The following is a 25,456-nucleotide window of genomic DNA, read 5'->3' as shown; positions in this document are numbered from 1 at the left end:
GTTTTTGCTCCTTTGTTGGTGAATTCTTATTATTTTATTGTTGTTATTCTTCTGTTCATCCAGACTCTCAAACTTTGATCATACACAGTCTTCGAAACTCTCTCTCTTCCTATTAGTTAATTAAGTAGGCCTCCAGCTCCTGAGAGTTTGAATTCATTAATTCAGTTCTTTATTCAGCAACTATTATTAGGTACGAACCATATGCCAGGTTCTATTCTAAGCATAGGAGATGCAGTGAACAAAACAGACAAAATTCCAGCTCTCTTAGTCACCATTTTAAAGCAAAGCAGGGAAACAGTTTATATAACTGAGCTAAAATAGACAAAAAGAGAAAACAGTAAGACAAAAAAATAAAAGATTAAAAAATATAAAAGCAATGAAATAGTGTCAAAAAGAACATACAGAAAAATTAAATGGTAAAAGAATGATTTCCAGTGGATAAAAATTGAAATTTCAAATAAATATATAGTTAATATGCAAAAGAAATAGAGACTATAAAAATTACATTTAAACAAGAAGGCATGTTTAAACTAAATACATAAGCAATATGTAAATATGAAAGTAGTGACTAAAAAAAACTCTAGTTTGCTTAAGCCTCCAGCTCCTGGGAGTTTGCCCACCTGGGAGTCTGAATGGCTCTTAAAGAGATGCAAAATCAAGCTCACACAGAGCGTTATTACCCCTCCCCTCATTTTCCCAATCTAAAAGCATTGACCTCCACCTCCATCATCTTTGAGATGATCCAGTGTAACCCTTTCAATGAGGGGTTGAAAACAAAAGCCCAATGCTAGAGTTATCTTTTTTTAGAGGTAGACGACTTTAGCTTTTGTTTTATCAAGTGAACATGGAAAATTGGCTACCCTCTTGGGATGGGAAAGAAAAGTAAAAACAGGCAGCAGTGGGGAGAAAAGGTTAACCCCCCAAAAAGGGAAAAGAACAAACAACAAAACATCCACGAATCACTCAATAAATTATTCTTTCATATTAGCATTGCTAAAATTATTGAAAACCACATAAATGGACACAAATTATTGGGGAAGGTAATGAGTCTCTGTTATGGGCTGGTCAATTCCCAGCACAGACTGTTTATTTCATTTACCTTATAATGGCTCCAGTAGATGGTATTATCATCTCCTTTTTTGCAAATAAAGATACCAATACTCAAAAAGTTGTCCAGGCCTCATGGCTATGAAAGAATGGAGTAGAATTGATCATCAGATCATTAGGACTCCTGAGCTATATTTTATCTCTGTGCTGTCTTTTTTTGTATCCTTCTGTCAATGACTTTCCAAAGACAGCACTAAAGCATATGCAAGGAAAATGAGTGTTTTAAAAGTTGGTTCTGTGGGGGTGCCTGGGTGGCTCAGTGGGTTAAGCCGCTGCCTTCGGCTCAGGTCATGATCTCAGGGTCCTGGGATCGAGTCCCGCATCGGGCTCTCTGCTCAGCAGGGAGCCTGCTTCCCTCTCTCTCTCTCTGCCTGCCTCTCTGTCTACTTGTGATTTCTCTCTGTCAAATAAATAAATAAAATCTTAAAAAAAAAAGTTGGTTCTGTGTTTAGAGAAAGAACACACCAACAAAGAGAAAAACAAAATCTAGGTGATGGTGAATCCAAACCCATTGGTTATTTGACAGAATGATCTCCTGGCACAGGAGCAGGCACAACCATAAATTATTGGACAATATTCAATTGTGTACAAAATAGACCATCTTCTTAATAACGAAGTCGGGTCGTCAACCACTTTCACACATAGAAATGACAACCACTGGTCATATCACTTCTAAAAATAAAGAATGAGGCATCTAAGTATCTTCATTTCTAATTGTGATATATATGAGCATTCGAATATATAATTTAAGAATTGCCTTTGTGGGAGCTTACCTTGCACTGTCTTACACTTTGACCCTGTACCTTGTATTAATAGGTTATTGTGAAAGTAGGAATAGACCAAGAGCTGCCTCCCAGGCAAACCCCCACAAAGGTGATCCTCAAATGATTTTAGGACAGAGAGTGGTATCTTTAAGTAGCCTCTGAGATTCCCTGTTCACTCCTCTGAGATGCTGTTTGTGTTTGTGCAGCCTGCTTTTAGCAGTCTGGAGGGAGGACAAGACGTCTGGCTGGATAGAATGTTTTGGTCCTTATCTTCTAGGCACAAAGACTCCCCATTCCTTCTGGGCATTGCCCTGCACTGTGGTTTATATTCATTGCTTGAGACTACATGCAAATACACTGTTCTCGGGGCGCCTGGGTGGCTCCGTGGGTTAAGCCACTGCCTTTGGCTCTGGTCATGATTTCAGGGTCCTGGGATCAAGTCCTGCAACTGGCTCTCCGCTCAGCAGGGAGCTTGCTTCCCTCTCTCTCTCTCTCTCTCTGCCTGCCTCTCTGCCTACTTGTGATCTCTCTCTGTCAAATAAATAAATAAAATCTTAAAAAAAAAATACACTGTTCTCCATGGCTTAGATGGATGGTGAACTTCCGTAAAGGGCCAGATAGTTAATATTTTAGGCTTTGTAGGTATTAAGGTCTCTGGCACAACTGCTTGACTGCCATTGTAGTGCGAAAGCAGACATGCATGGAAATGAATGAGCTTTATATTCGAATAAAGCTTTATTTATGGACACTAAAATTTGAATGTCATACAACTTTTACATAGCACAAAATAACTTTATTTTGAGTTTTTTTTCCACTCACTAAACATGTAAAAACCATTCTTAGGTTGCAGATCATGCAGAAATAAGCAGAAATGGAACTTGCCCTGCATTTTGTAGTTAGCCGACTCCTGGCTTAGCATATTGTTCCCGCTGAATGCTTATAGGCCATCAGCATCTTGTATCTGAACTCAGTTTCCTCCATTGCTCATAAGCCTGCATTCTCTGCACCTATTTTGGGCATGTTTTTCACAAATTTACTCTGTTCCCTGGCTTTCAGAGATTAATCAGCATTTTTGATACACTGAGGTATTTGTATTCTAACTCTTAGAGATCATGCTGTTTCCATGAACTTTTCTCTTATTTTGTGGTATTTTTTTTGACAGAAAGGAGTATAGAAGTTTGATGAATGCCCTTTGACTACTAAGTTGTTTGTAGATTTGTCTGCTCTGAAAGGATGTTAGCCAACTTCTCAAAATAATTCAAAGTCAGTCCTTTTAAAATGTATTTAAGAAAAAAAAATCAATAGGGATTATAGTAGATAGAAGTTAAGTGTTAGAGAAGTCAGGTGAAATTTTTTTTTGTCTGTCTGTGGCTCTCCAGTAGGTTAAAGGGTGAAAACCTCAAAGTTATCAGCAGGTACTAAATAGTCGATAATGATTTTCATCACAAGTAACAACTGGTACTGGTGAGAGTGTGGAGAAAACAGGACCCTCTTGCCGTGTTGGTGGAAATGCAAACTGGGGCCACCATTGTGAATGTCCCTAAAAAAGTTGAAAATAGAACTATCGTGTGATTCAGTAATTGCACTACTGAGTATTTACCTAACGAATACTAAACACTAATTCAAAGGGATACATACACCCCTGTTTACAGCAGTATTATTTACAATAGCCAAGATATGCAAGCAGCCCAAGTGTCCATCGGTAGATGAATGCATAAAGAAGATGTGGAATACGTATACAAGGGAATATTATTCAGCTATAAAAAGAATGAAATCTTGCCATTTGCATGGCATGGGGGGAGCTAGAGAGTATTATGCTAAGCGAAATAGGTCAGTCAGAGAAAAACAAATACCGTAGCATTTCACTCGTTTGAAATTTAAGAAATAAAACAAATGATCAAAGGGAAAAGAGAGAGAGGGAGAGATAGATGGATCAAGAAACCAAGAAACAGACTTAAAATTATAGAGAACAAACCAATGGTTACCAGAGGGGAAGGGTTGAGGGGATGCGTGAAATAGGTGACGGGGATTAAGGCCTGCCCGTATTGTGATGAATGCCTGCTGTTGTTTGGAAGTGTTGAATCACTCACCATATTGTACACCTGAAACGAATAGAACAGTGTGTTGACTAACTTGCATTAAAATGAAAGCTTAAAAAATAGTAAATTTCATCAACTTCATCTCAGAAGTTTGAGGAATGCTTTTTCAAAAATAATAGTCTGACACCGCTTTTGTGAGGTGATCAGGAGTCTATAAGCAAATTCTAAAACGATTAATGTCTAAAGACAGTTTTTAGCAATATAAGCTCCTTACTAAAAGGATAGCCTAAAGCACTAATTAAAGGCATAGAGTTTGCCAGTGAGCGTATCAGAGTTCAAATCTAAGCTCTACTGTTGACTATCTGTAGGATTTGGAACAAAGTGCTTCATCTCTGTGACACTCAGTCTCCTTAGCTGCAAGAAGGAAATAATAATAGAATCTACTTCATAGGGGCGCCTGGGTGGCTCAGTGGGTTAAAGCCTCTGCCTTCGGCTCAGGTCATGATCCCAGGATCCTAGGATCGAGCCCCACATTGGGCTCTCTGCTTGGCGGGGAACCTGCTTCCTCCTCTCTCTCTCTCTCCGCCTGGCTCTCTGCCTACTTGTGATCTGTCTGTCCAAAAAAAAAAAAGAATCTACTTCATAGGATTGATATGAATATTAAATAAATCACCACATGCATATGTTTAGAACAGTGCCCGATACAAAGTAAGTTCTAAGTAAGTGAGTGATGGAGTCCTTTTTATTTGACAATGTGCTTAGATAGACCTGAAGACTGATTCTATTTAGGCTATATTGGATGTAAAGATCACTAGTTATTCAGCTATGTGCATTTGTTGCTGTTTAAAAAGTGTGGAGACCCTGAAATGTGTTTTTAGGGTTTATTTATTTATTTATTTGAAAGAGAGAGAGAGAGCAAGCAGGAGAGGGACAGAAGGAGAGAATCTCAAGCAGACTTTATGCAGAGCAAGGGGCCTGACATGGAGCCTGATCTTACAACCCTGAGATCATGACCTGAGCAGAAACCAAGAGTCAGATGCTTAACCCACGGAGCCACCCAGGCACCTCGAGACCCCGAAAATGTTAAACAACCAATATTTTACTGATTTCAAACAGTCGTTACTGTCAGTCACTGGAGTCTGATATGTGCATATGCATGTGTGCTTGTGTGTGCACATATATGTATATATGCATTGGAAATAGGGTATAGTCTATGAGTTATGTCTATATAAAGAAGCAGAGAAACCGGATATGCAATATTTTGCACACTTGAGGGATCCATTTTCCTATCCTATAGACATTCTCCTGCCACCACAGGAATTCCCCTAGTGCTACACCTTCCTCAGATGACAATGCCAGCCCTGTCTACTCATCTTTCATTATCAGGGAGTCTCTGTTCCTCAGTGAATTTCCTTTCCATTCATCTTCAAATTACTTTTCTGGGCATTGTTGAATATGCTCACGATAGAGTCAGAGGTATGTGTATGGATAAATTTGCATAAGTATAAATATAGTATATGCACCCATATTTAAGTGATATAATGATAATATTGTGTTGCCATCTCAGAATGAAAGCTAATTAATTCAGCTAGCTATTGAGATGATAATGATTTCTTTCTCAGTTAATACCAAAGTTCAAGAAAAAAAACAAACCTGCAGAATTGTCCTAGCACTGTTCTTTTGATCCATCTTGGAATAAGGAGGTTTATTTCTGTTAACTATTGTGCTATCGGTATCTACAATTTTTTTAAACATTTTATTTATTTATTTGACATATCACAAGTAGGCAGAGAGTCAGACAGAAAGAGAGGGGAAAGCAGGCTCCCCACCTAGCAGGGAGCCTGACGTGGGGCTTGACCCCAGGATCCTGGGATCATGACCCGAGCCAAAGGCAGAGGAGGCTCTAACCCCCTGAGCCACCCAAGTGCCCCTGGTATTTTTTCGTGGGTTTTTTGTTTTGTGTTGTGTTGTGTTTTTTGTTTTTTAAGATTTTACTTGTTTATTTGATGGAGAGAGACACAGCGAGAGAGGGAACACAAGCTGGGGGAGTGGGAGAGGGAGAAGCAGGCTTCCCTCCGAGCAGGGAGCCTAATATGGGGCTCAAATCAAGGACCCTGAGATCATGATCTGAGCCAAAGGCAGATGCTCAAGGAATGAGCCACTCAGGCACCATGATGGTTTTTTAAATGGAATCTTTCCTGGGAGGGGCTAAATATTCATGTAAAGATTGACTCAGGTTGACTAAGGAACATCATTGAGCTCACTGATTTGGTACAAGGAAGAAAACTAACTTCCTAACTTCTTAACTTCCTTCCCTCCCTCCCTCCCTCCTTCCTTCCTTCCTTCCTTCCTTTCCTCCTTCTCTCTCTCCCTCCCTCACTTCCTTCCTTTCTTTTTCTTTCTTCCCTCCTTCCTATTCCTTCCTTCCTTCTTTCTTTTTTTTTTTTTTTTGCCTAGAGGCTCTTTTAAAATGCATGCTTTGGTATTTGCACTTCCTGTATCAATGTTGATCTGAAGCACAAAGTCTTTTTTTAGACTTTGTGTGGTTGGATTTGACATTTAGGAAAATGGTAAGATCTTTCCTACTGAAAGTTATACCAGCTGACAGATTCACAAGCAAGTCTATGACTTTTTTAAACCTTGCTATCTCTAACTTTTTCTTCAGGCTCTGTTTTTACATTGAGTTAGTTAACAAGTCCTGAGTTCCCCTGTTTCTTCTTCCCAGTTCTCACCATCTAGTTCAGGCACCAATCACCTCTCAGCTGTTTTACATTTTTCACCTTGCACCAAGGATCCTTCCCAAGATGCAGGTTATCCTCTTCTGCCAAAACCCTCTAATGGCTTCTCTCTTTCTGCATGGTAAAAACTCAGCAGTTTTGCCTTGTGTTGAAGGGCATTTAACCATATTCTGTCCCACTACATGCTCTTACCCACCTTCCACTAATTCTCCCTATACTGTACCCTCCCACCAAAATAGATCATCTACCCCTCCTTGGTATTTCCATAACTTTCTCATTTCCCAGAATGCCCTTCCTCCCTCACAGTCCATGTTTCAAAACCCTACTTATTTCCTAATGCCTGCCTAAATTCTACTTCTTTAATAAGTGCTCTCTGATTTCCCCTCAAAATTAATCAGGGCCGTGCCTAGCCACATAATGCCTTTTCCTCAAGACACTCAATTTCTAGCTATTGGGATATTGTCACATTAAAATTATTTTACCAGAACAATTTTTATTGCCTTCTGCTGGAAAAAAATTGCCATAACTAATGTGCAAATCTCCATGTCTGTGATGAAATTCCTGCCTGAGTTTGAATCCTCCTAATCCCCTTATTAACGATGTGATCGTGGCCAAGATGCTTAATCTCTCTGTGTCTCTTCCACTTCTATAACATGGGAATATATAATATTATCTTCATCATAAAATTGTTATGAAGGTTAAATAACTCAATGCAGGTGAAGTGGTTAGAACAACAGCCAGCGAGTGCTGATAAATGTTAGCTATTATTCCAACAGACTGTTAAAATAAGAAGGACTCTTGTTGTCTCAGTTTCAGCATTCTTGAAGATTAGTTGCTATATCCAAAGTGAGCCCATCTTGCAGTGGGTAGTTAAGAAATAGTTAAAACCTCACCTACTTTGAGGGTATGAAGTGGTCAGGAGTTGGAAATTCTAGAGTAGTCTTTAAAGATTTTGGAGCATATGACTAGTGCACCATAAATCCCATATCCCCAATGCAGAGGGGGAAGGGTGTGGGATGCAGGTATCTGTCTTGGGGACCACCACTGAAAGTATGGTACTTTTGTGAGGATTAGGAAAATGTGTCCCCCCTTCTCCAGGTGAAATCTATACACTAAGGAGGCCCTGCTGCCCCATGCCCAATGAAAGGGTCTTCAACAGGATCACTTGAGGAGATTGATAAGTATCCCCTTCAGCTGAGGGACACAGGAGACTGGCACCTGACTTTCACCTGAGAAGGGCCAGAGGTATGGCGACTGCTTATGAATAAGTGGGAGAGATTTTGCGACCCCCTCCCCCAGTTTGCTGCACCAGAGAAAGCTGGCACAGGGTTATCTTAAGCTCATGACAAGAAGGCCACATGGAGGGACTTCAGAGTAAAGAGGATGGTGGTAAATTGCTAAATTCCTAGATGCAGAAGAAGGGGATACAAGTCATGGGCTAGAATAGAGATGTTTTTGCCCCCATTGAGGAATTGCAAAGGAACATGTCCCAGTGGTGGGCATCCTCTAAAGAACCCAACCCAAGGGAGAAGGAGTCAATTTCAGAAACTTGCTGGGCACAAGCCAACTTCTAGCAGTACAGGCAACAAAGCACTTTCCTATTACTTCTTCCCCTTGCCTCCCACAATCCTTTCCTTATTCACTACTTCACCTTGACTCTGGAAGTGTCAGAAACTACAGTTAGCCAGGTGGAGGAGAAAGAGTAGAAGTGGCAAGTGGGAAAAAAGAGAAAGGCCTTCCTGCCTGTAGCTTAACTGTGGTAGGCTGCCACTACGGCCATACAGATTGGCTTTTAAAGCAAGGTTGGCATCTGTATTATTACACTAGGCTGGGCATCTTAAATACTGAATGGAAGCCTTCAATGCGACCTCTCCCAGGATGCTTGGTAAATAGCAACTTGTTTTGCAAGGCTTAGCTCAACACTTACTTCCGAGTCTAATCTCTTCACCCAGAACTGACCATTCTCTTTGCTTCCTCAGCCCAGCCCAGCTCAGGAACACTTAATTTCACTTGTTTGGTTGTTTGCACAGGTTTGCCCTCAACCAGGCTATAAACTCTAAGAGGGCAGGAATGACTTATTCATCGTTGTCCCACCGGCACCTTGAGCTCACTGGCACACAGTTGTCTCCCAATAAAGATATAAGGAAAGTAACCTGCCTTAAAAAACAAATTAAGGGGCACCTGGGTAGTGCAGTGGGTTAAATGATGGACTCTTGGCTTCAGTTCAGGTCATGATCTCAGGGTCCTGAGACTGAGCCCTGTGTCAGGAAGTCTGCTTGAGATTCTCTCTCTCCTTCTCCCTCTGTCACTCCCACTTCTCTCTCTCTCAAACAAATAAATAAATCTCTAACTACCCCTCACAAATTAGGATTTTTCTTTTTTTTAAATTTTTTTTTAAATTTATTTGACAGAGAGATATCACAAGCAGATGGAGAGGCAGGCAGAGAGAGAGAGAGAGAGAGAGAGAGAGAGAGAGAAGCAGGCTCCCTGCTGAGCAGAGAGCCCGATACGGGACTTGATCCCAGGACCCTGAGATCATGACCTGAGCCGAAGGCAGTGGCTTAACCCACTGAGCCACCCAGGCACCCCACAAATTAAGATTTTTCTTAAGAGAGGCTATGATTCAAACATGTCTTTATCTTTGAAACAGACGTTAACAATAGTTGTCTTCTGGACGATGAAGTGAGGTTGAAGGTACCTTTGTCACCTGTACTCTCAAGGATGGCCTGGGTGCTCTCCAGGGGTTCTTGAGAAAATGCTCTAGCATCCCTTATTCCTAATGTGTTTTTCTGAATAAGAGTTGTTATGAGTCCTTTTACTCCTTTCTATGTTTCCTCCACAGGTTTCTTCAGGAGAAGCATTACCAAAAATGCCGTGTACAAGTGTAAAAATGGGGGCAACTGCGTGATGGACATGTACATGCGAAGAAAGTGCCAGGAATGCCGCCTAAGGAAATGCAAAGAGATGGGAATGTTGGCTGAATGTATGTATACAGGTATTCACATCAAGCAATTAAATTCCACTTAAAATCTCTTAAGGAGGCAGATGCAGGTAACTCGTCTGATTAGAATGGTACTTCACATACTAAAGAAGGGATGAACTAAACTGTGGAAGTTCTGGAAAAGCGTAAGGAACACCTGAAATTGGCCAAAGTATCAGTGAAAGAGGATTTTACCCACCAGAAAGAAGCAGCTTTTTGCTGTTCGTTGTTGCAAGGAATCATATACGGAGTAAAATGGCATTAATCCGTGGTGAAAATAGCATGTTGTAAGAAGCTATCAGGAATAGAAACAGCCAAGAATTTTCTCCAAATTTGATTTAATATCTTTCTTATTGTTTAATTAGCATAAAAATTCACAGTTGTGGGAAATTAAGAATGTTTTATAAGTTATAACTGCCTCTGAATTGTCTAAATAGAGTTTTAAACCAAGTCATTTTATTAGAAGTCCTTCTTCTCTTAGTGCAGCTTTGAACCAATTTGTATAGGTTTACACAGGAAATTAACTGCTGTGGGTTTTAATATAATTTGGCCCTTTGATCTGATCAAGAGACACTGTATTAACTGCTGGTTTTGTGAGGAGCCATAATCTTCATCAATTTGGAATGCATGCTAGTATATAACATATTAATTTTTCATTCTGCAAATTCTACAGACCACTCAGATTTTGAGATATGGCCTATTCCTCCTCAAAACACAAATGACAAACAAATGTCACCAAGGGGATGATAACATTCAGGGAGGGAATGCCACATGGAATAAAAGCCTTTGGAAGGTGACTCCAATTCTATTGTTTCCACACTGTACAGGCGACTGGGACGGACCCAGAGAAATAATGTGTGCAAGAGGGGGAAAAATAGGCCAGTGTAAATAATCCAGCTCTGGGTAGATGAAAGTTTTATAGTGGATGATCACTATCTCCTCTTGGCATATGAAACAAGAGACTGCAGTAGGGACGTCTGCTGGAATCCAATCTTGCAATGGAGACGCTTACTTTGATACTGGGGGGTTCATGTTGCTCATCACTTAAATATGAATTCGTTCCAATGGGAGCACTGAGGACATTTTTCGTGATTCCGCCGACCAGAGTCTATACTATTATTAATGCAAACTTCCCCATACCAGATGCAGAGTTTTATGTGATCTTACAAAATAAATTCTTGGACAAAGAAGTTCCCAGAGCTTAGTTTCATTAACATTGAGAGGATAAGGACGTTAAATGGGAATATGGAAGATTTTTCTGCATTATTTTTTATAGCTCTGTGTTAGTATAAATTAATGATGATGTTATAAGATTCTTCAAAAGGAAATTTCAAAGTCCCTTTGAGTTATTTTCATCTCTGTGTTCTCAATAATGTACACAGTTCTGAAAAATGACGAGATTTAAAATTTTCCCTAAAGGATGTTGACATTTGTTTTGCTCAGCATGTGTTTACTTATGTGTGCTTAATGTGACATGGAATATACTTTTTAAGATACAGTTACATAAACATGGATGAGAAATAATATCAACATTATGTTATGAAACGCTAGCTCTCAGGGTCCCCTAGACCAAGAATGGAGACAGTGTCCTTCACTTTTTTATTGACTAAATACCATGGATTTGTACAATGCTTTTGTGTTACAAACTCTTTACATAAAATACAACTTTTTAAAAAAGACCCAATTACGCTTAATCTATACAAAACTCTTTGAGGTAGATTTTTTCCTATTTTATCAATGAAGAAACTGAGATTCACAGGGGGAGAAATTTCTTGTTCAAGGCCAAGTCTCAAAATTCAGAAGGATTAGAATTAGTGCTGTGCCAAATTGCAGAGATGTGAGCCAACTACACATCAGCTGCCTCATGACCACAGGCCCAATAGGACTCTGGGCTGAAATCTCTTGTGTTTTATTTTTTCAGGCTTGTTAACTGAAATTCAGTGTAAATCTAAACGACTAAGGAAAAACGTGAAGCAGCATGCAGATCAGACCATTAATGAAGACAGCGAAGGTCGGGATTTGCGACAAGTGACCTCGACAACCAAGTCATGCAGGGTAATAACGTGCAATGGTGTCCGCTGAAGCCCACAGCAGCTGAGCTTCTAGGCCTGTAGTGACCTGGCTGAGAGGCTTTAAAATTAGAGCCACCGTAAGCAGAATTTCATTCCAGTTGTGCATTAAATGGGTTTCTTCTTTTTAGTAGAGAAAGTAAAATCTGCTCTGGTGTAGAAATTCAAATACTAGCAGTAAATAAAGCAAAATGAATGCTCTCTGTCCCCCTGGCTCCATTCCACACTTACTACCAAGAGGTTCCCAGCAGAAATGGTTCAGTATAGAAAATGGATTTTTCAAGTTGAGGGTTTTTTTTTTCTTTTTTTTTTTAAGATTTTATGTATTTGATAGAGCCCGCGTGCACAAGCAGGGAGAGGGAGAAGCAGGCTCTCAGGGAGCCTGATGTAGGATGTGGGCCTGGATCCCAGGACCCTGGGATCATGATCTGAGCCAAAGGCAGACACTTAACCTACTGAGCCACCCAGGTACCCCTCGGGTTGAGTTCTGTTGACCATTTTCTTTTTTCTTTCATTAAGAAGGGAAACTTAAAAGTGGGAAGGATGTGTATTCAGTAGAGGTTTGTGGGTTAGTCCCTACCAATGGGTAAAATTGAGTCGATACACATCTGTGGAACAATAGAGAAAAGCCTTTCCCATAGAGCTCACAGGTTATGCAAGAAATCCTTTGAGCAACCTGAGACAAAATAGAGGAACAGAACAGCATTTTGGATGATTGGTTAAACACATGGTGATAATCCACAGAGTATATGGGGAACTTTAATTTGCCAAAAGCTGAGAAAACAAAAATCCATGATTGTTTAAATCACACTCTTCTTAATGCTTATGATACTACTGACAAGGAAAACTTCATCTACAATTAGTTTTCCAAGTATAGTATTTCACATTCACTTCAGAAAAAAATACTTTCATATTATCTTGCCATAGGACATTCACACTTTGATATAAGGAAGCAAAGAGTTGACAATTTAGCCATACTCTTCAAAAGATGCTAGTAGGGAGAAAGGGTTGTTCAGGGTCTGAACTGTCCAGATTGATGACTCTACTTTAAGGTTAGGCAAACACTTTTTTCTATAAAGAGTCAGATATTTTAGGCTTTGGCCTCAGGTCTCCATGACAACTACTCAACCCTGCCATTTTCGTGCAGAAGCAACATAGATAACACATAAACAAGTGAGTGTGGTTTGTTCCAATAGTCACAAAACCAGGTGGATTTGGTAGATGGGCCACAGTTTGCTCAGAATGCTCTTAAGTGTGGGACATTTTCCTTAGTGACTAAACCTTGAACTTTCACTGAACTTTCCTATGAATGGGCTTGATAGACTTCATATCCAGACTATCCTATATTCCCAAGAAGTACATGAAATGGATATTTTGTTACCCCTATTTTACAGAAAAAAAAATCAATACCTTGGGAGACATTTAGTGAAAGGGTATATGGCTTGCCCAAGGACCCAGAGTAAGCGATTACAGCACACATTATATCAGAATGCATAGTTCCTGCCACATTTAAGGCTTTTTATCAACAATTTCTGAAATTAGTTTATTCCAGATGGATGCACATATATGAAAGATGCCTTATAACCACCTTCCCTAACACCTTTTATTTTTTTGCCAGTGTAGGAGAAAACTGAACTCACCCCAGATCAACAGAATCTTCTGCATTATATTATGGATTCATACAGCAAACAGAGGATGCCTCAGGAAATAACAAATAAAATTGTATGTACAAATACCTGAAAATAGTTTAAAGTTAATGTTTTCTGGAGCTTTTAGTATTTTGGAGATAGAATTTATATATGAATTTGTTATTTCTAAATGATTACAGCTGAGAATTTAGTTTATATGTTTAAACTTTTAGTAGCATTGAACAAAGAATAAGAGGTCTCATATCTGTCTAGGTGATAGTAATTGTTCTCTGGCAATCTGAAAAATATGAACTGAAATTTAAATTGTATTATCCAAATCTCATTCTTTAGTCTAATGATTTTGTGTTATGTATCCTTTTATCTACTTATTAATCATTTGATTTTTTTTCCCTTAAAATTTAGTTGAAAGAAGAATTCAGTGCAGAAGAAAACTTTCTCATTTTAACTGAAATGGCAACTAGTCATGTACAGATTCTTGTAGAATTCACAAAAAAACTGCCAGGTATTTTTATATGTAGATACTTTTTTGTTATACTGTGCAATATTCTTGTGACATTGAGAGAATCAGTTCTGTTTATTGTAAAGTAGGGATTATTTTACATCTGATTTAAATTAATGTGTCTAGCAATTATAGACATGAAATGTTAGAACATTTCATGTTCTATTTCATGTGTTAGAACATAAGATACGTGAAATCATTTACAATAATTCTTCTGAATTGATAAACTAAGAAATTGAGACTTTACAGATTTGTCATTCATCCATTTACTCATTTAAAAAGCATTTGTTGATACCTATTTCATGCTAAGTACCTCGCTATTACCTTCAAGGGGGTGACTAAAGAAAGGCTATAATAAAAACAATTATATACAAAGTGCTGTTTGAACAGAGAGGAAGTGGTTGCTAATTGTATCTGAGAAAGATAGGGAGACTTCAAAGAAAACAATATTTTAATTGGGTCTAAAAGATAAAGCATTGGGGAGGGTATGGGATATAGTGAGTGTTGTGAAATGTGTAGACTGGATGATTCACAGATCTGTACCCTTCAGGCAAATAATATATTATATGTTAATAAAAATAATTAATAAAAAAATTTTAAAAAGATAAAGCAATTTTCTTGGTGGCACAGAAGAGAAGGAACCTTCCAAGTTGAAAATCCTGCTTGTGAAAATATAAAATATAAGGCATAAACAAAAATAGGATTTTTAGAGATGAAAGAGGAAAATTCAATGGGATTATAGCATAATGTGGTGGGTTCCTTGGTTAGACATAATGTAGTTGGTACTAGACTGATAAGGGCCTAACTAAGGAATTTAATTATCATTCCCTGGATTGTAGAGAGCTTTTGGTGCCTCTTTGTTGTTGTTGTTTGTGTTGATAGGAAAGTTATTGATTTATGTTATATAGATATGACTTGATCAGTTTTATATAAGATGGATTTGAATAGGGAGGGATCAAGGAGGAGGGATCATTTAGGATGCTACTGCAGAGGTCAAGGCAGAGGGCTTGAAATAAAACAACAGCAGTGGGAGACTGAAGAGAAAACAAAATGAAGAGAGATGCAAAAATTGATAGTACTTAATGAACAATTTTATTTATGAAATGAGGGAGAGGAACTTATTCACAGTCATTTGGATGGTGCCAATACAGAAACTGGAATTCAAGATTCTTGTCCCCCAGCTTCCCAATTCTTCCAACAATACTACCAATGTTATCTAAGCCAATACATTTAAGTTGTTTCAGTGTTTAAAAAATATATTAGTACAATAGAATTCCATGATCTAGGAGAGTATAATTAATACCTTGTACAAGAGCATAACCTTGTAATATTAAATTGCAGAATGTAACTTCTGATGTAAGATTTTAATTAGGTTAATTTGTCTTCTTTTGCTGACATTATGCAGTTATTTTATTAAAGTGTCATGGATAGACACAAGCCTACATAAAACTCATAAAATGTGAGGAGAAAGTGTTCATTATCATTTTAACATTAATATTCTCTCATTTCTTTATTAACAACAAAAGAAGGACTTAATTTGTTATATGCTAATTAGGGCAGTCTTGATCAAAAGCAAGTGTATACAGGAGTGGAAAGTGTGGGAGGAGGAATTGGGAGAAAAGGAAAAATATAATGTTTTTGGTTGTTTGTGAAAAGAGAGTTTTTCAGTTCAAATTGTCTGTTGGTCTTGAACCACAAAATAATTGAAGAAAAAATTACTTTTCATAGAATGTAGCTTATCTGAAGGCAACAGCAATAACTGACACATCTCTTTATTCCCCATGCTTAGACTAGTTCTTGAGGGGAGGAAAGAGTACAGTTAATGTATGTTTAATGGGTAAAGCAAGGGCACCTGGCTGGCTTAGTAGAGAGCATGTGACTCTTGATTTGGGGGTTTTGAGTTTGGGCCCCAAATTTGGGGTAGAGATTACTTAAGAATAAACTTTTAAAAAATGAAAAATATTTTAAAACTTTTTAAAAAGGAAAAAAATAAAATACAGAAGGAAATAAAAAACACAAAACTCGTGAGAAAAATTTTAGCAATAGTAACAATATAGTTAAAATTTATATTTTAACAAAAATAATAGAAATGGCATTATTATAAATAGTAATAATAGTGCTGTAACTCCAAAAATGAAAGGGTTTTTGTGAGAGATAGATGAATTGTTTCACTCTGTAGTTCATTGAGCATAAGCTGTGCCAGGCACTGTCCAGGGTGCTGGAGACCCTGCAGGCTTGGCTCCTCAAAGGAGCTTTTCAATTCACCAAGATAGTGATTCTTAATCCTTCACATTACTCTCTTTTCTAAACTTCCACTGTTATTTAATACTTTTCTAAGCCATTTGGACCCTGATGATGTTAGTTTATTTTTATATGTGTTGTGTGTGTGTGTGTGTGTTTGTGTGTGTATACATGTGCATAGGAGCTTGTGTTGTTTTCCCATTTATTCAGTTATCTAATTATTCAACAAGTAATTCTTGGCTGTCAATTATGTGCCAGGCACTGGGTATACAAAAATGAAGAGAACGGCAAAGTCTCTGACCCCAAGAAGTTTATACTCTATTAGATGTGGCAGACAATTAGCAAATATGAATAATTTTAATATGTGAGGTAGTGGTAAACTCTATGAATAGAAAATAAAGCAGGTAGGAACCAGTGAATTCTGGGGAATATTATTTTAGTAGGATTACCTTGAAGCAGAGATCTGCATACAGTACGTGCCTGCATACAGTGAGACATGGGGATAGCTGGAGAAGGGCATTTACCCTTGAGGCAAAACAACATACATGTTCATAGTAGAGCCCAGGGTCAGTGTGACTAGAGTGCAGTCAGTGAGGGGAAGGAGGAGGAAGAAATGATGTCAGAGAGGTAGCTGGGGACTATGCCATATAAGCCAGGATAAGGACATGTTCCTTCAGGTTATCAACTCATTCCCATATTTCTCTAATTTTTTTCTACCCTGTATGATAGAGTGCTGAGCTCAGAGCAGATATCTTAACATGATCTTCATTGTTTTATTATTTTTTTTGAAAATTCCTCCATTCTCCAGATTGACTAATGAGCCAGACAAATAATCCCTTAAATGTCTGGGTATATGTGAAGACTTTTTCTTTTTTTTCCTTTTTTTTCTTTTTAATTTATTTATTTGACAGCGAGAGAGATCATAAGTAGGCAGAGAGAGAGAGGAGGGAAGTAGGCTCCCTGACAAGCAGAGAGCCCCACATGGGACTGATGTGGGGCTCGATCCCAGGACCCAGGGATCATGACCTGAGCCAAAGGTAGAGGCTTTAACCCACTGAGCTACCCAGGGGACCCTGAAGATTTTTTTCTCTTTGGTGGATGTTTCCATTCTGCAGAGTTAACTCCAAGACACCAGATGCAACTAGTATAATGGCTCAAAGAGTATCTGTTTGCTTCTAATTTCTGAGGGTTGCTTCATCTGGATCTCTGCTCTGCCATAATATGTATTTTTGGTGTGGGTCTGACATCCTTTTTTACCCAATTTATTCAACAAATTCTGCTCAATAAAGATAAAAGTCAACATCTATTTGGGAGAGAACAATAAGCACTTAATGACTCAACCTACCCAACCTTAAAACAATTATAAAATCACTTTATGGAAATGTTTTATCAATGGGAATGATAACGATGATGAAATATTTTTATATAGAATTCACAATTCCCTCACACTGATTTGATTATCATCTTCATCCAGGATTTCAGACTTTGGACCATGAAGATCAAATTGCTTTGCTGAAGGGGTCTGCAGTTGAAGCTATGTTCCTGCGTTCAGCTGAGATTTTTAATAAGAAACTTCCAGCTGGACATGCTGATCTATTGGAAGAAAGAATTCGAAAGAGTGGTAAGTGATTTGGCTAATGGTAAAGAGTTTGTTCCTGCAAGTAAGAATTTGTACATCCCACAAGATAGGCGTCTTGTCTGTCTTATGCAAAGTTATGTGCCCATTGTAATTAGTATGGAGAATGGCTCTAAAAAGATATGTGTTAAATAGATGAGGCCTTTAGAGGGTTGGTTCAAAAATCCTTGTTGTATTAGCAAAATACTAAAAATACTCTTTGCTCTATATCAAGATTAAAGGTCGAAGGAAAAATTTTTTTTAAAGTTCAGAAAACTAGTCTGATAAAAACAGCATACAGGAGCTGAGGTTATTCAGTCCAAAAAAGATTCATTTGTTCAAAACCTTCACGTATGAATGACCATGGATCAAACTATTATCTATCTCTATTCAAAGTAAAATAAAAGGAACTATTAATAGCAACATTTATACACCATTTACTAGGTTTTAGACACTGTTCTAAATACTTTACATATATGATTTCATCAAATCCTTGCAAAGTCCTCTGAATAAGTACTATTATTATTCAAATTTTAGTAGATAAGGAAACTGACACAGAGTGTGCCTAATAACTTTTCCATCGACAGACAGGAAGTCTGACTTTAGAAGCCCTGTGTCTAAACTACTATGTTACACTGTCTCTCAAGAGACAAAATGAAATAATAGTATGAGTTGAAATTATTACAGAGGAATACTGGGACAGAAAGCACTAAGAGATATTGGAATGAATTTCCAGGAATTCTGTGCTATTTATCTTAGAATCTGAGTCTTAAAATAGTATAACTTTTCATTTACCTGAGAGACTTTATATATGGATTGGGAGGGAAGGAATGAATGAGATGAAATGATGGCTCAAGATCCTTTCTTCCCAAAGTATTATCTTTTTATGAATTACTAGAACAAGTTTAAATATTTATAAAATTAGTGATTTAGAATAGAGATTGGAAGGAAAGATTTTTTAGGAACTTCTGCATTTGCAATATAAGGAAAATAATTAAAAGTAATTTTTTTAAAAAACAGCCATCCCATAATTGTTGTGTTTTCTTCTCTTAAACACCGAAAGCATAATTATCATCATTGTTAGATTTAAAGGATACACATTTTAAAAAGATGCATTCATTATTCAAACAAATCCACTAATTTATTAGTTTAACATATATTTAAGGGCAAGACACTGTGGATGGAGTGAGAAGAATCAGGCATCTTTCTTCTCTTAGGAAGCTTATAGTCTAGTAGGGAGATGTGATCTGTACATTGATAGTTACAATAAAATGTGGAAGAGAAATGAGATGGGGTGACGTCTTGTTGGTAAGGCTCTGGAAAGCTTTCATTGGCAAGCTGGACCTTAAATGATATTCTATGTGACTATTCAGAGTGGAGGTACAAGAGAGAAGGACCAGCAGAAACAAAGGACTGAGGCAGGAAGTTCAGGTTATACACACAAAGAAGAATGAATATTTGAGTTTGATTAGATTAAAGGTTATATCAAAGGGAAATGGAATTTTTTAGAAGTCAGAATCAAATGGTTGAGGACCTTGAATGCTAGGCTAAAAGATTTATTCTTCATTTTCTAAGAAATAGGGAGACATTAAAGATTTTTGAGCAGGAGAGGAAAAATGCCAGTCATGCTTTACAAATCTGCCAGCAATGTTAGGATAAACCAGGATAGGAGACGCCTCTCAGGAGGCAAGAGGTTTCAAGAATGTGCTCCCAGAAGAAGTGGAGAGAAGGGAAAGAGTCTGAGAAATACATTGTCAGAGATTTCCGCCCTTTGAAAGACAGTATATTAGTAAGAAATATGGGTTCTGGGGGCGCCTGGGTGGCTCAGTGGGTTAAGCCGCTGCCTTCGCCTCAGATCATGATCTCAGGGTCCTGGGATCGAGCCCCACATCGGGCTCTCTGCTCAGCAGGAAGCCTGCTTCCCTCTCTCTCTCTCTGCCTGCCTCTCTGCCTACTTGTGATCTCTGTCTGTCAAATAAATAAATAAAATCTTTAAAAAAAAAAAAAGAAATATGGGTTCTGGTTCTGGACAGATTTTATTTTACATTTTCTGGAATGTAGTGGGGTGTGTGTGTGTGTGTGTTTTCACTCATCTGTGCATCTGTCTAGGCAGCTGGGGTAAGGGAGAAGGAAGGGTTGAATCAGGTAACCTCCACAGTACCATCCAGTTCTAATTAGTTCTTAACCAATCAATTTTTCTGACTGCTGGGTTAACCAGTCCCTTGGGCAGCTACTGAAGTATCTTGATTTTTTTTTTTTTTATTGTGATAAGAACACTTAACATGAGAGCTACACTATTAGCAAAAGTTTAAGTGTACAATACAGCATTGTTGCCTATAGGTATAATGTTGTAGAGCAGATATTCATCTCACTTAACTGAAAATGTATGCCCATTGAGTAGGAGGGGGAAATGAGTTACTAATTAGTAGGCATAATAAAGGAGATCTTTCTATTCAACAAGTATACATTGAATACTTGATTTGTGCCAAGCACTGCACAATTATTGAGGTATGGAGGTGAGGAATTATGATCTTTGTCCCCTGGGAGCTTACAAACTAATGGGGAAGATGTAGAAGTTAAGAATTCCAAAACAGGGGCGCCTGGGTGGCTCAGTGGGTTAAAGCCTCTGCTTTCGGCTCAGGTCATGATCCCGGGTCCTGGGATCAAGCCCTGCATCGGGCTCTCTGCTCAGCAGGGAGCCTGCTTCCTCCTCTCTCTCTGCCTGCCTCTCTGCCTACTTGTGATCTCTGTCTGTCAAATAAATAAATAAAATCTTAAAAAAAAAAAAAGAATTCCAAAACAATGTGCAGTGTAATAGGGACTATGAGGGATGTATATGCAAAATGAAATTGAAGCAGAAAGATGTGCTTGGCTTCCCTGAGTCTACATGGTGAGTCAGAAAAGGCTTACAAAGTTGACAAGTGAACCATGGAGGACTGTTGTGAACTCATCATGCCACAAAAGTCTGAGAAGGGTACTCCAACAGCTATAGCCATTAAATAGTAATACAGAAATTTAAAGTGCAAAAATGTGGAGGTGTGAGAGCATCCATGTGTTGGACCCACAAATACTGTGACATTGCTGAAAAATAGTATTTCTGAAGGTGAAATGTAATAATGCTAGATTTTTAAGGACCTTGAACACCACAAAAATAGTTTAGTGTAGTTCCTGTATAATGAGGAGTCTTGTAATGGTCTGAGCATATGTGACATGACCATAGAAGTACTGTAGAAAGGTCTTTCAAGCAGTAATATGAAGGAACTTTTACAGGGATTGAGACAAGTCTATAAGGAAATCAATGCAATAACTAGGTGAGAAATGGTGAGGGTCTTGCAGGTTAAAAACAGGTAAAAAATAGGAAAAAAACTTGCTTGATTAATGTAGGTTTCAGAACTTGTGATTTTGCAAGTTTCAGAAAAGTTCCAGAATGAAGTTTTCTAGAATGCAAACTATATAAATAACTACGTGTGTCTCTGGTTCATAAATAGATTACTTTACCCAAACATCAACCACATATTGTGACAATAAAAACCATCGAAACTCACATTCTGCTTCACATTTTATTATCTATAATGATGCTTCCATTTATCAATATTTATGAATTTGCTTCTCCCAGTGGATTTTCAGAGCATTGCCTCTTCCACACACCACATAAAAACCTGATCTTGCAAGATGACCTTTCAGAATAACTTTTTATTCTTATGCAAATATAACACATTCTTCTATTGTACATTTAATTCTAGAGAAACATAGTGTCTCAAAGTTGCCCTGACTATGCCTACAGAACTCTTTAAAGAATATAATGTGAAATTTAATTTCTTGTTCTTCAAATTTGTACTCTTTTGTTTGCTATTATTAAATCCCAATTACATACACAAAAGTACTGTCTCCTGAGATACATTTACTTAATGAGAGCTATAGAGCTTATTTATATTAATTGAAGCTTCAGAATATTATATCTGACATAACTTGTGGTTAGGTTATTTCTATATAATTCTAGTGCCTCAATTATATTATTTCTAATGTACTATTATGCAAACTAGGTTTTAAAGCTGAAATATTTGTTAAAACCAGAAATAATCATATGATACCATAAAATATGACAGCACTGAAATTGCTAACATTGAATGAGTTTACATTTTAACATTAAGGAAATTAGCAGTAACTTTTCACAGACCATGAAATTTGTTCTGTTAACTTCAAATATCACCTCTGAAACATATTTTTTTTGGCTTTTTTTTATTCCCATAACAGACATAAATGAAATATTCAATCCCTAAGTGTTTATCAGGATGACAGTATATCTTAGGATTTCGTAGTTGTTCGCTTATATACACATCATCTTACGTATATTCTCAATGGTCCCTAAAGGTGGGGTTTACACTCCTGTTTTATAGATGAGGAAACAGTCTTAGAGAAGCTAATTGACCTGCACAATGTTGCACAGCTAATCAGCAGATTGCCAGGAGATGAATGCAGTTGATCCAACTCAAAGCCCAGTGCTCTTTCTATATGTTGCACATGTCACTCACCATGGTCTAATATTTGCTCTATTATCCGCTAGTAGGGAATGCAAAGACCCAGTAAAGCACAGTTCCTGCCCTTTGGTTGAGAGGGAACATATAAGGAGCAGGTAGCTATTTGAAATTGGTTTTAGGTAAATGATAAAGTGAATAGAATCAGGGAGGTCAGAGAAATGAGAGATCCTTATCAGCATGATGGAGTTGTAGCTGGTTTATGGTAGCATGGTCAAGTGTACTCTATACCTTGCTTATTTTTCTGCTTTTTAACTACACATAATTTCATTGCCTTAGCTTTGGCTACAAATGGAAACAATTCTAAGAACTAACTTTTCTAAAGAGGATGATGTAAGCTGATTGTCAGTTGAGATACTAACTTTGAAGAAAGGGCTGGAAATGTTAAGAACAAATAACAGAATATTTATAAGAAAAGTAAAATGCATAAATCAAAATTTGGAGCCCTTAACACCACATTTTGCTTTTTCAAATTGATTATGTAATTTTGGCATAGACAAATGGGGGTTCAATCTGTAGGAAAAAGGCATTTTCAAAATAAAAGAAAGTATTAAATTAATAAAAGAGTCAGCATGTTCATTGGCTCTCAGCTGTATTCAGTAAGCCTTTTATACTTGTCCAGTATTAGACAATATGTATTTATTTATGTTTCTGTTTCTTCCATTAATCTGTTGACTATTAGGTTATTCCCAGCATTATCACAGTGCCTGGGGCACTGCTGTTGTACAAAAATTGGTGAATTTTGTTGAGATGATTTGGAACCTGACGATCCAAACCCTGGCAACTCCTAAGCTCCAGTGAAATATAATTTAGCCACATAACCTTTAGCCACTAGGACTAATGGGAAGCACGTTATTTATTAAATATTTCAAATATTTTATTTTGAAAGTAGTTATTTTTTTGAATTGCTAATTTGATGACAACTTTTAACTTAAGGCCAACAGCATGGCACAAATGACTGACAGGGTAGAATTTGGCAGTTGAAATAGAGGTTAGGGCCCAAGCTTTTAACATCTGAGAATGTTTCCATGTCCTAAGGGCATCCCTTGCCCCTATGATGTCTCACAATTATGTCACCTTTGTCGCAAGGAACTAACAAAACAGAATATTGCCCAATTTAACAAACATTTGTTCATCGTTATCATGTCTCCAGCAGAATGCTGATTACTGAGTAGAGCACCTTTAAGTAGTCAGGCAGTGTGTCAGGCACAGGGAGTATGGCGTTGGTTCCTATTCTCATAGTTTTTTTTCTGGTATTTCACACTCCATTGGGAAGGAGAGATATGAATTGTGATACATGCATAGAAATGAATGTAGAGAAGAAAACAACTAATTCTGCTTCACTGTGACAGGGGAAGCTCCACAGAGGAAGCAAAATTTGAGTGTTGTCTTGAAACATGAGTGGTGTGTCCTAGCCTAATAGGGATCCTGCCTTATATTTCAAGCAAAAAAGCATGAAGACTAAAAATGTATCTTATTTGTTAGAGGAACTGTTAGGATGCCCTTGGCTGATGATTATAGAAAATCCAGTTCAATATAGCTTAAAAAGTAAGGACATTAGCTCAAATGAGAAACCCAGAGGAAGGGTGGCAGCAGAATTGGTTAATGAAGAAGCTCAGCAGGTTAGCAGAAAGACAAGTCTTTTTCAAAACTTCTGCTCTGCTATCCTTGGTGTATTAGCTTTACCCTCAGGCTGATTCTCTTCCTGGCCACAGCATTTCCAGGCATCACATCCAGGGGCAACAGTGCCCAAAGGAAAAAGAAACTTAAGAAAGGAAATTAATGACCTCTTTCTGAGTATAGAAATCTTTCTTGAGACCTCCCAAGTAGACTCCCCTTTGCCTCAGTAGCCAGAATTGTACTGTTGCTGACTATACCAACAGTGGCTGGATCTTGGGCTGGAGCTTCCATCTTTTCCTCTGCAATAGCACATTGGCCATGGCACTGGAGGGAAGGAGAGGTAGAGAAGTGTAGACTGACGTAATTCGGCTCCAGGAACCAAGAGTTTCTGTCATTACCTCATAGGGAAACTACTGGGATGGAAAGAGTTTTCTAAGGAAAGTGGAAGGCAAACATTGCTTTGTGGGGCATGTCAGAAACTTATACCTTAGCTTCTATGCTATGGGGTGGTTCCCTTTCTAGGAAAATGTCAAATTACATGGTTTTGAGCAAAAAGCATCATTTTTAGTAAGATTCTTGGTCTATCTTGATCCCATCATTTATAATAAATCAGATAGAGGTGTTTAAAATACCAGGAATGTTGTCTTATATACTATCCTGTATCACATACACACAACCCTCTGCTTTATTTTTTTTTTAAGATTTTAAAAATTTATTTGACAGACAGAGATCACAACTAGGCAGAGAGGCAGGCAGAGAGAGAGAGAGGAGGAAGCAGGCTCCCTGCAGGACAGAGAGCCCAACGTGGGACTCGATCCCAGGACCCTGAGATCATGACCTGAGCTGAAGGCAGAGGCTTTAACCCGCTCTCTACTTTATTTTTTGCCCCAGACGCCCCTCTCTGCTTTATTTTTTGTCCCCAGTTAAAATTTGGAAGTTTAATTAGGAAATAAAAGACATTTACAATTCAAAATAACTTAAAATAGCATAGAGTTGATTCTATCAAGTAGTTTTTCTCTCAGACTGTTTCTGATTATTGAACAATTAATTGTTCAGTTACATACCTCTTTCTCTAAAAAAGGTAAAACAAGAAACAGAGAAGCAGAGACACACTTTTTTTTTCCACACTTTTTTTTTTAACAACTATGCCCTTTTCCATAGTAGTCTTTGTTGTTAAATTAGAAAATAGCCCCACCTTGTGGCCAAAAATCAGCTAATTGGGTATAGAAACAAAAAATGAAACAAACTTAAATCTCCAGAAGGGAGGAGGCAGGAAAACAAGAAAAGATTGCCCCTTAGGAATGATATTATTGTTACATTTCCTAAGTTAGAAATTGCTGGTTCATAAAACTTAAAATACCCCTTTGTTGATGGTGCTCCCGTTAATTCTGATTATTAACTTCAATTCTAAAAGCAGATTTATATTTGATCTATGCTATAAGAAATTTTTTTTAAATTCTACTATTTTCTATATTTTCACTATATTCACTGTTAGCTTGTACAACATATACAATATAAACAATCATAACAAATATCTTTACCTCTTTTTTCCTCAAAAGTATTAGCTATAGTTAGATAACTAATGGACGTAACATTTTTG

The 25,456-nt window shown here is 37.7% G+C and overlaps 1 protein-coding gene across 3 annotated transcripts in view; it reads left to right on the top strand.

Moving 5' to 3' along the window:
* NR1H4 (nuclear receptor subfamily 1 group H member 4) overlaps positions 1 to 25,456 on the top strand; it is a 44,157-nt gene that overhangs the window by 13,107 nt on the left and 5,594 nt on the right. For 2 of the 3 annotated variants that reach the window (XM_044226712.1, XM_044226710.1), the window contains exons 3-7: positions 9,491 to 9,643; positions 11,550 to 11,683; positions 13,321 to 13,419; positions 13,749 to 13,848; positions 17,561 to 17,707. In XM_044226712.1, coding sequence (XP_044082647.1) covers positions 9,491 to 9,643; positions 11,550 to 11,683; positions 13,321 to 13,419; positions 13,749 to 13,848; positions 17,561 to 17,707 — 633 coding nt within the window. The remainder of the gene's footprint in view (positions 1 to 9,490; positions 9,644 to 11,549; positions 11,684 to 13,320; positions 13,420 to 13,748; positions 13,849 to 17,560; positions 17,708 to 25,456) is intronic. The other variant, XM_044226711.1, reaches the window with a different exon arrangement.

The sequence above is a fragment of the Neovison vison genome, chromosome 12, assembly GCF_020171115.1.
Source record: "Neovison vison isolate M4711 chromosome 12, ASM_NN_V1, whole genome shotgun sequence".
Lineage (NCBI taxonomy): Eukaryota > Metazoa > Chordata > Mammalia > Carnivora > Mustelidae > Neogale > Neogale vison.
The sequence above is the reverse complement of the archived record's forward strand: the minus strand, read 5'-3'. Positions and strand labels throughout refer to the sequence as shown.